At 30.6% G+C, this 16,319-nt stretch overlaps 2 protein-coding genes across 15 annotated transcripts in view; both read right to left on the reverse strand.

Moving 5' to 3' along the window:
- Cirl (Calcium-independent receptor for alpha-latrotoxin) overlaps positions 1–16,319 on the reverse strand; it is a 608,365-nt gene that overhangs the window by 577,888 nt on the left and 14,158 nt on the right. The gene's annotated exons all lie outside the window — the stretch shown is intronic.
- The window catches only part of LOC143197121 (uncharacterized), a 39,964-nt gene that overhangs the window by 10,525 nt on the left and 13,120 nt on the right, over positions 1–16,319 (reverse strand). Inside the window, exon 2 of the mRNA XM_076405310.1 lies at positions 11,400–11,540. Coding sequence (XP_076261425.1) covers positions 11,400–11,540 — 141 coding nt within the window. The remainder of the gene's footprint in view (positions 1–11,399; positions 11,541–16,319) is intronic.

Below are 16,319 nucleotides of genomic sequence, written 5' to 3' on the forward strand. Positions count from 1 at the left end.
TCCCCAACGTGAGATTTGGTGAGATTCGGCACCCCCCTGGATACCTGATCTAATTAAATGACTCCCCCTAACAGAAATAAATGTATTGTGATAGGATACGCTATATTATATGGGCCACTACTGGATCTATTATAATTTTTTATTATGTCACATTGCCGCACTGCACTACGCTACGAAAACATCGACTTCGACATTTAAACAAAAACAAGACATCACAAACAAAGAGACAAAGAAAAAACAGCTGAGCCTTCGAGTGCTTCTGAAAACTTAGGGTAGGCCTGGTTAATCAATAGAAACCTGCTAACATTAGTTTTAATGCTTTGAAAGTGTTTATTTCGAAACTGCTTGGCGATAACGCCATGAAAACCAAAAATATTCGATGATGAAAATGAAAAAAAGTTCAAGTCAATCGAAACTATCATGGAAGAGTCGCGGATGGTAGTCGCAAATATTGCTGAACAATAAGAGAGTATTCAATATAAAGCAGAAATATAGAAATATCAATGGTGTAAAAATCATGAAAACTTCTCTACTCTTCTTTCGTTCTACTCTATTCAATGTATTCATCAGATATCGCCACATCCGATTACCACTTGTTTTAATTAATGATGAGGACGATGATGCCACAAGGTCTAGTTGAGCAGAACTAGGCTACCAGTCTTGAGTGATTTTTATATATAGATATTTATATACTACCAGAAACGTGAGTGCGTAAATAACATTTTGAAAAAGAATTATGTAGAAAATATTCAGAAAAAATAATTGAATATCCAAAATACAACACTCAAAATAAGTAATTTAATATATTACATATATATGGAGAAACCACACGCGTGTAGAAAATTCATGGTCATATAAACATCAATTTTTTGATATACGAACTTTAAAATAACAATTTAATGGGCAGCGATATGGTAAATCAAGCATAAAATTACATAATTTCAGAATAAAACAAATTTTCGTAGCTCTTGGTAAGGTTGGTCCAGTTATAAATTATATTATTTGCTTAAACAGTAGCTCGTATCTTATTTTTTATTCCACCATTCGAACAAAAACATTGAATATCAAATTACCAAAAGAACATTATTTTAATTACGGAACAATTACATTTCTGAATACAAATAATGGTTTTAACAGTTTTTCTGTCTGTTATTATATTGTTCATGTAATTGTTATACGATAAAATAAACCCCTGATAAAAAACTATAAATATGTTTTATCTTTAGTTAATCTTGAAAAATATATTTTATTTATCATCATAAAGAAAATTAATTATACGCGATTTTTCATTAAGAGCAACCAAACTAAATGTTGGAAAACCTATCTTTGAGATTAGTTGTATACTAATTTGACTCATCAGCTTATGTAGCTTCTTTGAGTATATAACAGTGAGTTCATACTTAGCTTCGTATCTCCTACCGAACCATTTCAGTTTTACCGCCCAATGTTATACTTGACATTATTCATTTCAATACATTCAAGACTAGTAGTTGTTAGTGCTTTGTTGGTAAATTTAATAGGAACAGACTAATGTTCATTTAATTTTATTTGGAATTATTCGGTGTTTATTGCTTTGAAAGTATTTTGTTTATTGCAGTTTATATATAAAGCGTTCATATCACAGGCAAAGGATCGTACTATACTTAAGAAAATTACAGAACATTTTTCTTTTTTCCCTAAAGACAATTCTATTACCCTATGGACCTGCTGGAAATTTGCGTGTTTGGTCTAAATATAAACTAATAATCCAAGGTAAGTTATTAGAAGTCTTATTAAAAGAGAACAATTGTAAATACAGAAATACGTCTGGAAGGTTTACCATATTATCATATTTCGCTAGGACTAAGCATAGGGTATAAAAATATGGAATAAATATATATGTTGATAGAAACTTCTGCCAGAAGATGTATTAATAATTGGTAGGTCATCATCACATCTACAGAAAATCTTAAACAGCTGGAATATGATATTAAGAAAATATAGAGTGATAATGAATAAAAGCAAAATGAAACTCATGATTATATGAGAGCCAGAGGTATAGACTATCTGGGTATAGAAATCGAAAGTAATGGAAGTCAGGAAAAGTAAATGAACGCCAGAGTTAAAAAAGTAATTTGAACTTGGCTATAAATATTAAATTCATTAATAAAAAGGAAAGTAAAGATATAAATAAAGGTAAGATACATGCAGCAGATATGAAATACTCAGAAGAGTCACAAGTGTAACAATGATGGGTGGATAGGATACATAGACATGAGACAACTCAGAAAGGAAGGAGGACGCAAGAAGCAAAGAGAATAAGGGAATAAAGGACAGAAAGGAGGAAAATCAGGAAGTGAGATAAAGAAACCTGGGATGAATGTATCCGAAATATAAATCAAAAAAGAGGAAAAACCAGCTGAAGTTTGTCAAGAGGCAGAAAACGTATTTAGTCTAAAAGCTGCTTTAAATATGCAGGTAGGCTTTATTACGGTTGTTCTAGGCAATTGTACAAATGGAGTCCAGATTCATATCTCTTTTAGGGTAACTGGTGTGATATTTTCGGATTTTCGGCTATTGCTATTAATTCGCTATATCAAAAAACATTTTATAATTTAAGAAAATTCTACAAATCCATTGTCAATACCATAGAAATAATCTAAAAATGTAATGAATTTTTATATTTCCAAACTAAAATTGCAAACCTTTGTTCATAATAAAACTACCAATCATAGTTTTTTAAATATAGCTTATATATAGCTAATTAACTATTTTATATCATTATAAAAACAAAAAAGTTTCTGAAAGGTTCTGCTAACTAATTTTAGTACCTTGATTTTTTAACTTTTGATTTTTTTTTGTTAATTGTTAATATTTTAATGATCATGACAATTGATGTTAATATTTAAAACCTTCACATTCAATTGTCATTATTGTTTTGAAAAAATTCCAAACCATAAATAATATTGTTAAGCGCGTTTATTAACTGGCCATTACTAAATAAAATATTGCAAAATACTTTTAAAACTTAATTATCTTAATTAGATACGGTTCGTCATGAATCGACAACTGAACAAAGAAATCTCACACGAACGCGAGTATTTAATAACCATTAATATCGTAAAGACTTCCTCATCCAAGACATCAAACTGTAATAAAATATTATGAAAGCATTTTTGTTACTGGACAAAGTTCCTTCGATAAAATTAAACGTAATTCAAACGAAAACATACGAAATAATTTAAAACTTTAATTAACTGTCCAGTAGCAACCAGTCATCAGGCTCAAGCTGATAAATCCGAGATGATTTATTTAAAATTGATAAAGAATTGAAACATTTTTAACCGCTCAGAGCCTTTATTTTTCGTTGTATGACAACGAATATTTGTCTTCGCTTATCTGAAAATAATGGGATTCCAAATAAGATTGTTCGAATTGTGACAGTGAACTAGATTATTCAATACATTCGCGAAACATCATCTATTCATCAACAGTAATAACGAAAATTCAAAAAATTATTTAAAAATGAATTAAACCTCAGGTTGAACAAAATGTGTGCACAGTGGGTATACATATACGCGCATACACTGGACAACTGGACAAAATGTTAAGAAGTAATGTGTACAAGCCGTCGAGAGGTAAAATCTAATCAGCTGTATTTGTCTAGATTCAGAAACTGGTGACATGTATCTATTATAACTGGTTTGTTTATATCTGATGTAAGGCTATTATTTATATTATTTAGTATTGTGTGTTATTATCAGGTCATCATTATTTTACATATAGGGGTATATTATCCAAGTATCTCCTTCTATATATTAATCGGCTTAGCGAAAATTTTACCTCCCTTTTTGAGGAAAACGGGCACCCCAAGAAGCGTGAAATTTGGCACGGTTAAAGCTTATATCGAAGAAGACATTTTAGGGCTAAAACTTTTGTGTAATATGTGCTATAAATAATTAAATTCAAATACATTCCTCATTTATTTTGTACATACATTAACTACGGACGCATAATTTTTAAAATCAAAATCTAGCAACGTTGTATCGCAAAATGCCGGCAATTAATTTTGAATCCGAAGACAAATTTCTAGATTTTACATTTGAAACGATATTAAGACAGAAAGAAAGTGTGTTAAAACATTATTACACGAAGTTATTTAGTTTAAATCAGTTTTATTTAAGATTTTGTATTATTTTCGGTTATGCCCGTATTGTTGAAACCATTAAAGGGTTTAGCCAAGTTAAAAATAGCATAAATTAATGTGTACGCTTTATCGGAAGGTGCATATACATATGCTGTGAAAGAAAAACCCAAGATATGCGAAAATTTAATCCCAATAGACTGCCAAAATTCCAGAACAAGAATCATCCGTCCTCTTTATTTACAAGATATTTAGAATTTCGAAATTTGCTTTTGATTTAATTTGATATCTGCTGAACAGAGAACAGCTAAGAAAAATAATTCTTGCTTAAAGACTGATAGTACTTTATATGGTTCTGGAGACAATATATTATCGTACTAGCAGTAATTCTAAAGATTATTGAGATTTTTCTGTAAATTTTAGTGGTATTAACTTATGATTCATTTCTGGTTTCTTTAGTAAATGCATTTCTTAAAAAAGAACTAACCGAATATTGCTGGTAACAAATACGTTAATTTGTGCATCAAAAGTTAAAATGAATGTTTGAAAATAATATATTAGCATTTATAAAATAGCATTTATAAAATGTTAATTCCTCCTTTGTTGGTGAATTGTTAGTTCTTACATAGTACAATAATATGCAAAGAACGATGCAATATTATTTAACAACTAGGTAAAGAAATTATTCTTTTAATCAGCCTGATATATTTATTGTTTATGCAATATATATTTTAGTTGAGAAATAATGATAAAAGATAAACACTATATCAATACACAAATGAAGTAATGGATATACAGCAGCTAAAATGAAACTATCTACTTAATCTAACTACATAATTTGCGTAGATGGAACACATAACACAAACAAAAGAAATTATGAATTATTAACAGTAAATGTAATATATGTTACTTATATTTGATGCTCTGAATTTGATGTTTAGTGGTGTAGTAACTTAAACTTAATAATACTTTATTGATTAATTAAATTGAATGGAAATTAATTGAATATTATAGAAGATGGCATTTATAACAATAAATTTATCAACATTTCAGATACGTTTATGAGTGTAATTTCATATTATGAATATGAGATTTTTATACCACAAATACAAAATAGAAAAATATAAAATTATTCTCGATTCTATTATATTATCTTTATAATCACTACATATAAAAATCTACTTAGTTTACACACAAAAATAGGTATATTGCTACAATATATTCAAATATTTTGCAAACACCTATGTCCGAGAAAATATGCTATGGTTTCTAGATTAATAAAACAAAAACAAATCATTTTTCTTTTATTATTCTTTTATCTTAACTTACTCTTACGGTCTTACCAACAAATCAAATTTTTGTTACAAATTACAAAGTCATATTCTTATATAACTCTCATATCTTAAGCTACTCTTACAGTCTTATCAACAAATTAAATTTTTGTAACAAATTACAAAGTCATATTCTTATATAAATCAGGTATAAGAAATTTCTTTCAATATCCAGCTTATTCGCCACTTTTGACTACCTCTAATATCTTACTATTTTCACGCCACAACAACTCCCTTCCTAGGAAACAATTTTCATTAAAGGACCGTTGAATATAGGTATTGAAGTTGGGAGAAATTTTACTGAATTTTTTAAAGTGAATATCCATGAACTAATTGAATAATATACTATCGAAGTTATATTTATGGAGCTACAATCGTTTAAACTAATTTATAACATATCAAAAAATGCTTGCAACTTATTCGAAATTTAAACCAAAACCTACACAAAATTATTCATTACGGAAGACATGAACCTTAAAACAATATGATTCCAACAAGCAATAAAGCTTAGACAACAATAAATGTTTAAAAGTTCAAAAATATTCACAATAAGTTTTGAAATTTAATAACGAAATCATTTTCGTATTCGCCTCGTATATTAAGGGTGCAGTTACGGATATACCTCGGGTCACATTACGAATATGACTTTGCAATGGCCTTTCATATTATCCACGAGGGTTTTTCGGGGCTTTTTGTTTGATAAGTGCACCATCTCGATGGAAATAACGCTTTGTCATTCACCATGATGACTATACAAAAGTTCGAGTGCCATGAAGTATGTCTTTTAAATTATATACCGAATATATCACATTGGTTAAAGAATACCTTCTGTTTTCTACACTAATGGATCTATTACAGGGAACATCGATATCAAAAATGAATAAAACTAAATCATACACGGGATTATAGTAGAATATTTAAAATTGTTAGATATTTGACAATGCAACTTGATAGAAGTTTAAAATATTAGGCCTATAAATTAATTTTAAATAATTTACAACACATGGTGATACTGTGTATTAAATCTGATTGCGTATATTTGTTACCAACTTTATGTTGAAGCCTCACTCACACTTCACTCACTGGCTTCACTTTTCGGTGTGTGTTATTTCGTCTAAGTGGAACAAAAATGTTTTTCATTGCGTTGAAAATGTCTGAAATTGTACCGAGTAAAACGCATTTGCGAAAAGTTTTACTTTAATTTTAAGAAAATAACAACTGAATCTTAGCGAATGCCGTGTGAAGTTTATGATAACCATGTTCCATCAATTTCAACAGTTGAATACCGGTTTCGCCGTTTGACATCGAAGACAAAGAACATTCTGGACATCCAAAAAAGACGAAGAGAGATTTAAATACGAGGATTTGAAGGCACTACTCGATGGTGATCCATATAAGAGGCAAGAAGATTATGCAGAATTCTTGGGAGTAACATAATAAACAATCGATTGAAGAAGATGAATATGATCCGAAAGTTTGGATATTTTGTGCCGAATGAATTGAAGCCAAGAGATAATGAAAGGCGTTTGGTCATATTATATGAAAAGATGATCCATTGCGATAATCCAAAGTAAAAAATATCATGGGGACCACCTGGTCATGCATCAAAATCAACGACAAAGCCGAATATCCATGCCTCCAAACTAATGATCTGTATTAGGTGGTATTAGTTAGGTGTGGTATGATCTGAACTGCTAAAACATCGCTGATCGCTATCGAGCACAATTGGTGCGTTTGAACCGAGCACTGAAAAATGACGGGAATACGAGTAAAGACACAAGAATGTTATTCTTCAGTATGATAACGCTCGACCACAAGTTGCAAAACCGATAAAAACATACTTGTGTAACCCAACCGTCGTATTGTCCAGATATAGTACTACAGGTAAATAGCCTGAGAGATGGGAAAACAGGGAGATGGAATCCGTAAATAGCCTGAACGATGGGAAAAAGTAGCGGCTATTGATGGACAGTAGTTTGAATAAAATACGTTAACTGCAAAATAATGGGATTAGGTTTAGAGTTAATTAATTATAGTATGATATAATTAAGATATCCCTGCTTTTCAACATATTACCAACACCGCACGTAGTCACGTAGTAATATAAGCAACCTTAAAATTCAACGCATATCATTTATTTAAAGGGATAATTAATATAGCCTTAGAAATGTCGAATATCGTGTCGAAAAGATTGGTTGGGAATATTTATTTTTGGGGAAACTTATTCTTTAAAAAAAAATCTACTACTGAAGCATACGTAATTCCTATTCAACATAGTGAATTATTATTTTTAATTCTGAAGATAAAGAAGTCAAATAAAAACAAATTCATTAGAATTTGATCACATCAGAAATGTCAAGAGAGCTATCAATTAACAAATAGAAACACTGGGCGTGTTAATAAATGTTTCCATGAGAGAGAAGAAAAGGATCAATGAGGAGAAATGCAACATACATTTTAAACCAAAGATGAGCTCACGCTTTTAACATAAAATAAACGTAAATAATACCAATATCTATTAAGTTAGTCCAAAAATCCTAAATTTGATTGCAGCACTGATAATATCATACTTTATAGTTCAGTTTCAAAGTAAAAAGTTTGTTTCAATCAACATCAACATTTTATAACATATTAAGCAATAAAAACGTATATATTTAAAACATTTTAGTATATTTTTACTAATTAAAATTTATCTGAACTAACTGCGTAATATACCCTTACATAAAGCTTTTCGATTTTGAAAAGTTAGTTTAAAAGTGACACGTGACCGTTGCTTATATTCTCCGTTATTTATAGTTCCTTAAGATATTAAATAACAAATTTATGATTAATGTTAAAAAATATGAGATAATTATTGAGATAAAAATATATGTAAACAGATATAATAAATCAAAAATAAATAAATACAAAAAATGTATCAGTGAAATTTTAGGTCATCTCTTTGCACTGTATTGTATCTTGGGATTTCAAGGCTAGGATAGGATTTGGATCTTCAAGCTATATTCTTGGACGTAGTCCAAACCTTCAATCAATATACTAACACCTATAAAACTTATGGAATTCAGTTATGGGGATTTTCTGCGAGAATCAACATAACAAAAGTATTTAAGAATATTAGAACAATAACAGTAGTCCTGAGAACTATTGTGGATGCACCCAGATACTCTAGAAACAATTACTTACACCGAGACCTTGGGATTCCAATTGCAATAGAAGAAATTAAAAGATTCGCAACAAGATAGACTAGGACAACAGGACGTAGACTCAAGGAAACTAAACCGTGTGATCTTGTTTAAAATGATAAAAACATTGAATGATCGCTACTAACTTTTATTTTATTAGAGATAAAGAGTCTTCTTAGATAAATACCTAATTTAGTCACTAGAGACAAATTGAAGGTAAGTCACCATTGGTTAGTAATACTAATATATTAATAAATAAAAAAAATTCATTATTACCTTCTTTCATTCATCTAGATAGCTACCTGATCTGATCTGATCTTCATAGTTACCTTAAAATCGAATAAAATGATAAACTCATTTTCACATTGTTTGCTAGTAACTTTCTCTATTAAATAAATGTTAAATAAAGCATAATTTTAAAAAATTAATTGCAGAACAATATATTCAATACATGTATGTATATATGTATGTATATATGCATGTATATATATATATATATATATATATATATATATATATATATATATATATATATATATATATATATATATATAATTCATCTATATTATAAACTAATGTGAGAAGTTCTAACTATAGCAATAAGCAAATTTGGTCGAAAAACAAAAACATCGCAGTAAAGACATCACTCAATAAATGCCAGACAAGTAAAAAACAAGGATGGAATAAGAACATACACAAGCCAAAGGGTAAGCTGACCAGACCCTATCAAGAAATAGACTGATTTTTAATGTAAAACTTCTTTTGTTTAGACATTAAACCTATCCAGTTCCAAGTGACAAACTGGTTATTAAAATTATTATAACTGATTTGTTATTTCTTGTCCAATTTGACGCTCTCGTATATAAAAGAAAACAGCAACAATATATTTAAAACACCCATTTACTGAGCGGGAGTCGAACCTACGACTATCATAGAGGTGGATACACTAATATATGTCTTGACTGCTGCACCAATCTAAGCCGGTAAATGTCTTAATTTACCAATAAATTTAAAAAAAAGAGACGAAAATATACATTTATATAAATACATTTCTGTATCATTTTCATTTTGTCCTAATGATTACCAAATATTCAATTCATTTATTTCGATAAATAGATTAAAAACTAAGAAAGAGATATATTTGCTTAAATTGATTGAAGAAATGCACTTCAATATTCAATAAAAAAAAAACATGCAGGAACATAAAAATAATTAGAAAGATTTCCGCCATTACGGTTTACAACTGGAAAAATATATTCCGTTTATTGCAATCGTAAATGTGAAACCACACAGTTTAAATTAGTTAATTTAATTAGCTTTAAACCTATTAAACACTACAAAATTACGAGTATTAGGGTCTAGTAATGGAGATAAGTATATCACCATTACTAGGATTTAAATTAACATAAAGTATACTGCTTAAAATAATTAACGTGGTGCATAAATATGAAAATAAATGAACGGGTAGGAAATTGCACGGTAGGTTAGAATAGAGAGGGGTGATGGATTAAATCGTCCCTCGTATAAATAGTGGCGCCATCTTTAAATAAGTGTCGCTGTTTTGTAATGATCATTAATTCTTAACCGTAGCAAATTGTTCTTTACTATCTACTACACAATTATCATAAAACGTATTCTCGTAAATGATGTTACAGTTTTACTCTTGTGTTAAACAGAAACATTTTAATAAATTTATATATCGGTCTTAGCAAGAGTAAAACGAATGATAGAAGATAATTTTTTGTTATATGTTATTTTAGAGTCTTACTGCTTTTAATCAACTAGTGTTTATTTGGACTAGACCTACTGCCCAATACGGGTTCCGAACTACGGCCCTTCATATTAAGTCTACTGACTGTGTATCAAATGACCAACTTGGAGATCATCCCAGGAAACATCCGGTCTTATCCAGCCTGGTTACTGGGGTGAGTGGAATTATTTTACTTGTTTTTCTTCCTCTTGCTTGTCATTTTGTATGAATTTACTACTATCTGCAGCACGATTCGAAACCGCAACTATCGCAACAATGCTGGACCGTCCTGTCACCTTGACCAGTGTGCTTATGTTAAGACTGAATGGTGTGATGAGTGAGATGTCTAGAGATAGTTGGTTTAGTTTATGTTAGAATAGCTTTAAATCCTCACAACAATTTTATACAGCCGTTCAACAAATCGACACTTCTTCCGCTAAAATAAAATAGCTTTTAAAGTAAAATAAAAGTTATTTTAAACTCTTCATATTTCATAACTGGCGCAGTCGGTACGATTCTGGAGAGGTCATAAGGCTGATCTCTTTCTAGCCGACTGTAAAAAAGGAGAAGGCCCTATGTTCGGCTGTAGAATTTTTTTTTAATGTATGTTCACTGATTTTTCCGTAAATTATGGACCGATTTTTAAATTCTTTTTTTATTCGAAAGGGTGCACTTTTGAGGTGGTCACATTGGAATCAAGTCGGTATGTGATGAGAGGAAGGGAGGAAATCGAGGGAAAACCTCAAGTTTCAAAGGCACGTACAAAATTGTCACATATATTTTTATCTAAAATAATCAGATATTTATGTACAATGTAATTGTTGAATTGATGTGTCGAAAAATCAGAAGTAGTTATATCATATGAAAAGTCGTAGAAACATCACAGGCAACTGTTTCTATGGTGTAACAGTTAGAACGTTTATCTCACAGGCGGAGGTCGCGGGTTTGATTTCGAACAGGGGTAGCAACTTTTTTTGTTCTAGTTTGGTTGGAAAATTTGTCAAATCACTTACACTAGGTAGCGGACGCCGGGGCCTGAAGCATTCCTTATTTTGAACCATTGTTTCTTTATTCCTATTTCTGCTAATACGGACACTTTTACTTGGGCTATCCAAATAAAACAACTGCGTAATTTATTGAGTAAATATCTAACACTAAAAAACGAAAAATAAAATATGTTTGCAAAAAAAATTGAACCGACTTCAAAAAATAAATAAGGAACGCACTAAAAATTAATAAATATCCCTAGTCATAAACTATACAAATTAGGAAACATCCAAGAATTATACGACGCAAAAAATATAATTCGAGCATTTAATGGTTTAAAACTTGATATTTTATTTATTTACACTTATTACACAAGTTTATACAGTTGAATGAGTTTATAGAAAATATAACTTATACAGAACTATTGAACCAATGAATTTTAAAATATTTGAAGTTAAAGCATTTAAAACTAAGAAACCAAATACCAGCTGCTAATTGTGGATTCTCAACTGTTTCCTTAAATTCTTAACATAATAAGGAGTACTCTATTATAAATAAAATGAAACAAACAAATTTAATAAAATACCATTGAATTTCGATCACTAATTTCTATAAATCCATCAAATCATTATTATGTCAGCTGGTTTCGATTTTATTCTGGAAAGCACAACATATCTCCAAACCAAATGGCGCAAAATCGTTATGCTTATGCAATTATATTTTACAGCCATATCTTCTTCGACATGGGGTAGTTTAAAACTACTTTATATGATAATAATAATGACGAATTATCATTAAGTATTTTAGTTGATCGCTTATGAATGAGTTTTTTATTGTTGTTATTTATGAATAAATTGAATTCTACCCATTCATTATACAACTGGTTGTCGTTTTCAATGACTTTTTTTGTAATCAGTAGCAGACGAATGAAGATTTTTTTAGTTTTGGGTTTAGTCCATAATGGTTTTACTTAATACTCAATTAACTTTTTAAGACTGAATCAACAATGAACTATCTAATTAACACATAAATCAAGCCCTTTGACACATAGATCGCACCACTGCTGACAGACCTATATGATTAATGAGTAATATTAGTTACAGCGATTTTAATCAAACAATCTTTTGCTATTTTCTTTTGCTTTAAAAACGCATTTATTGAAAATGGGTACAGTATAACATATGGGCTGAAAAGTCCCGGACGTAAGAAAGAAAATGCGGTTTTTTGTTTAAAATTGGCTTTATTCATTAACGTAATCTCCATCAAGATCCACACAATCATTCCAGCGCCGCTCTAACATTTCAATACTAAATTTTTAGAACGATTTATCGTTTGCCTCAAAATAGGCCTGTCACCATTTGCGTTCCACTCAGATCACGATCGTTTTAATTTCGGAGTGAAGTGATTGATCCATGTTTCATCCATTATCACTTATCGACGCAAAAATTTCGGTTTGTTACGCTTAAACAGGGCGAAACACTGCTCAGTATCATCAACACGTTCTTATGTTTGATCAACAGTGAGCAAACGTGATAAACACTTTGAACAGAGCTTTAGTCATAGTCAAATAGAACTCATAGTCAAATGCTCATGCAATATAAAACCAACTCGTTCTTTTGATACCTTTATGATGTTAGTTAACTCAAAAAAAGTGAAGTGACTTTTCATTCATTCATTTCATTCAAAACGATCTCGTGCATTTTTTTAATGTTGTCTGGTGTTATCAGTTGTTATGTTATCATTTGGGCGTCCACCGCGCCCTGCATCATCGGTGTCTCCACGACCATATTTGAAGTCAGCATATCAACGTTTTATTATTGTTTCTGATGGAGCGGAGTCATTATAAGACTTTTCAAGCCATTGCTTCGCTTGAACGGTATTTTCCCATCAACAAGCAGTGTAAAATTAAAAAACGAAATTATTTTGGATACATTGTTTTGACAATAACAAAAATAGTGTGAGTGTTAGCACAATAACTTACAAACTTATGGGTAGAATATCATGAACTTTTAACAGCTCCCTTTAGTTAGTTATTTAAAACTGTTACTGCTACTAAGTTTACTGAAATAGCGGTGAAGGCAATAAAACTAACGCCATTTATGTGTTAGACGCGGGACTTTTCAGCCCATGTATTGTATTAATCAAACCCTACAACTTTTTCTCATTTTACTGGCAACATGACGATACCGTACCATTTCCTGTGGCACTTCTTAAGCACTTCGAAATTATGTTCCAGCCAAGTCATGCTGCATTATCAGAGGACGCTGGGTCTGGTAAATGTGCTGGATAAGACAGAACTTTTCATTCGAGCTGTAAAGGCATATCCTTCACAGCTCTGGCAACGTGTAGCCGGTTGTTGCCAGTAGAAATCTGCAGTAACAATTTCATTTGGTTTCAGCAGATAGTAATACACTACACTTTGTTGATCCCACAATTTCGTATCGACGTATATAACTCTCCTGGACCAACCCACGAAACTTTAGATTAACACGGTAAATAGGCCTTTCATCGCCAGTCACAATACCTCACAGAGAACTGCTTTTTTGCCTGGCCAACAATCAAACCGCGATATTCAAACAATTGGAAATGAAATTTTCAGTCAATACGTATTGTAAGCGTTTTCCCTGATTTTAGATTTTTCCCATGCAATTTAAACGTCAGGAAATAGTGTGGATTCATCAATAGCTATGCTATATGTCTGAAAGCTGTTCGGGTTTGAACTAGGTTTTCATCCAATAAATCTTGAAATTCATTGTTTTCGATCTTTTTTGGTGTTGGACATCAAAATCACCAATTTTAAATAGCTAAAACCAAAACCAGATAGTTGGGAGACAGTTGGGATATATCGGACCAGGATCATTTTGTTTCTAACTGTGTTTGATTTGGCTGCAAATTTATTTCAATTAAAGAACAAAAATAATGAATACCAAAACTGCAATTTTGAACATGCGTCATGATTAGCCTCTGTAAATACTGAATAACTAAATAGGAAACTGTTATTTTCCGTAGAGAAATACCACCAATACATATTGTTAACCAAATTATATGCAAACGCTTAATAAAAGCAGTAAGTTAAACCGATTATATTTGGGGTTATTCAATTTAAATAAAAAGGATTTCGTCAGCCGAGTGGACAACAGCTGAAAAGAGTCATCTAAGCAATCAAAATCAAGTTTCCCTCCAGAAAAGACAACAAAATATTAGGAGCATAGAAATGAATGTGGAAAACGGAGTGATGTTATAACCTTATATAAGTTAACATATATAGTCCAACGTTTTCCAATTTCTGAAACTTCTTTCAAATAATAGTCCTCAAAATAGGCATTCATTGAAGTTTCAATGATCTCTTCATTTGACCCAAATCTTTTACCACCCAGCCAATACTTCAGATGTGGACTCAGGAAATAGTCGCAGGTTGCTAAATCTGGAATGTATGCCGGATAGGGTAACAGTGGGTAGCCCAATTTATGGATTTTTGCCATGATAACTACACACTTGTGTACCTGTATACTGTCTTGGTAAATCAACACACATTTCTTCGCCAAATACGGCAAAAAGGATTTCGTCAGCTGAGTGGACAACAGCTGAAAATAGTCATCCAAGCAATCAAAATCAAGTTCCTCTCCAGAAAAGACAACGAAATATTAGAGGAGCATAGAGATGAATATCTTACACTTGAAGAACTGATTGACCGGAAACGGAACTTATTGAGTGATGTTATAACCACAAAATGCCTAAAAAATCAGTAAAATTAAAAAGGGAATAGCTTAATGTTCCTTGAAAATATGTCGAATTAAATAAAAGGAAATTGGCATAATAAATTAAATTAAAACAATAACAAAATTTTTAATTTATTGTTATAACGAAACAGAAAATATTAATGAACTCAAATATTGCCGTAAAAAAAACGGAACACTAATAAACATTCTTTAAACAAGCAAGAATATAATAATGTTTTATTGCCTTCTAGAGAATACCGGATCTTTTTCTGGATTGAAAAAGCTAAATTTGCAATATTTTTTAATAAATATAAAACAAATATTACGACGCCTCTAATTCCCAAATGTTAAACAAATTCAATTAAATTAACGAAAATTCAACGTCAAACAAAATTTAGGCGTCCAAAACATTCTGACCCTGGACGTCACAGGAAAATATATATTTTTAATAAAAACACTGTTCGTTTTTAACGAGTATTTCAATAATTAATCTCAAGAGCATGGAATTCCCCAAAAACGAATATCACTTTATTACCTTTATTTTTTTTTTTAACAAATATTTTCGAATGCCTATACTGATATTTTTATAAAATAAAGCTGCAAAACAAATTGTTTAATTAGGCGGGAACTGTTGAGTCATTTAGGTATATTGTTTTATTTATACTAAATACAGTTTAGTTAATAAATAGAGACACTTTCAAAAAACGTACATTTTATCCTTGTATTAGGTTATCACCCTTTACAGATTAAGTGTTTAATCTGCTCAAGACTGATCCTTATGTATATATACTAATGAATTCACACAGAACATTCAAAAATCCTTAATGTCATTTAAAAATTTTTGGAGCAAACTTTAACATATTGACTGAAAAGTTCCCGGGTCTAATATATAGATGGCGCTAGCTTTATTGTATTCACCACTTTTTCAGTTAGTACTTACTTTCAAAAGAAAGCCATTAAAATTTCATGATATTCTACTCTAAGTTTGTGAGTTATTGTGCTAAGAGTGACACTACCTTTGTTATTTTCAAAACCATGGATCAAAAACAATTTCGTGTTTTAATTTTATACTGCTTGTTGATGGGAACAAAATACCATTCAAGCAAAGCAATAGCTTGAAGTGTTATAAAGACTACTCTCCATGAGAAACAATAATCAAACGTTGGTTTTCTGACTTCAAACGTGGTCCTAGAGACACCGGTGATGCAGAACGCAGTGAACGTCGAA

This window comes from Rhynchophorus ferrugineus, unplaced genomic scaffold, assembly GCF_030347505.1.
Source record: "Rhynchophorus ferrugineus isolate W39M unplaced genomic scaffold, kcgeb_rfMv2 rfM5, whole genome shotgun sequence".
Taxonomy (NCBI): Eukaryota; Metazoa; Arthropoda; class Insecta; order Coleoptera; family Curculionidae; genus Rhynchophorus; species Rhynchophorus ferrugineus.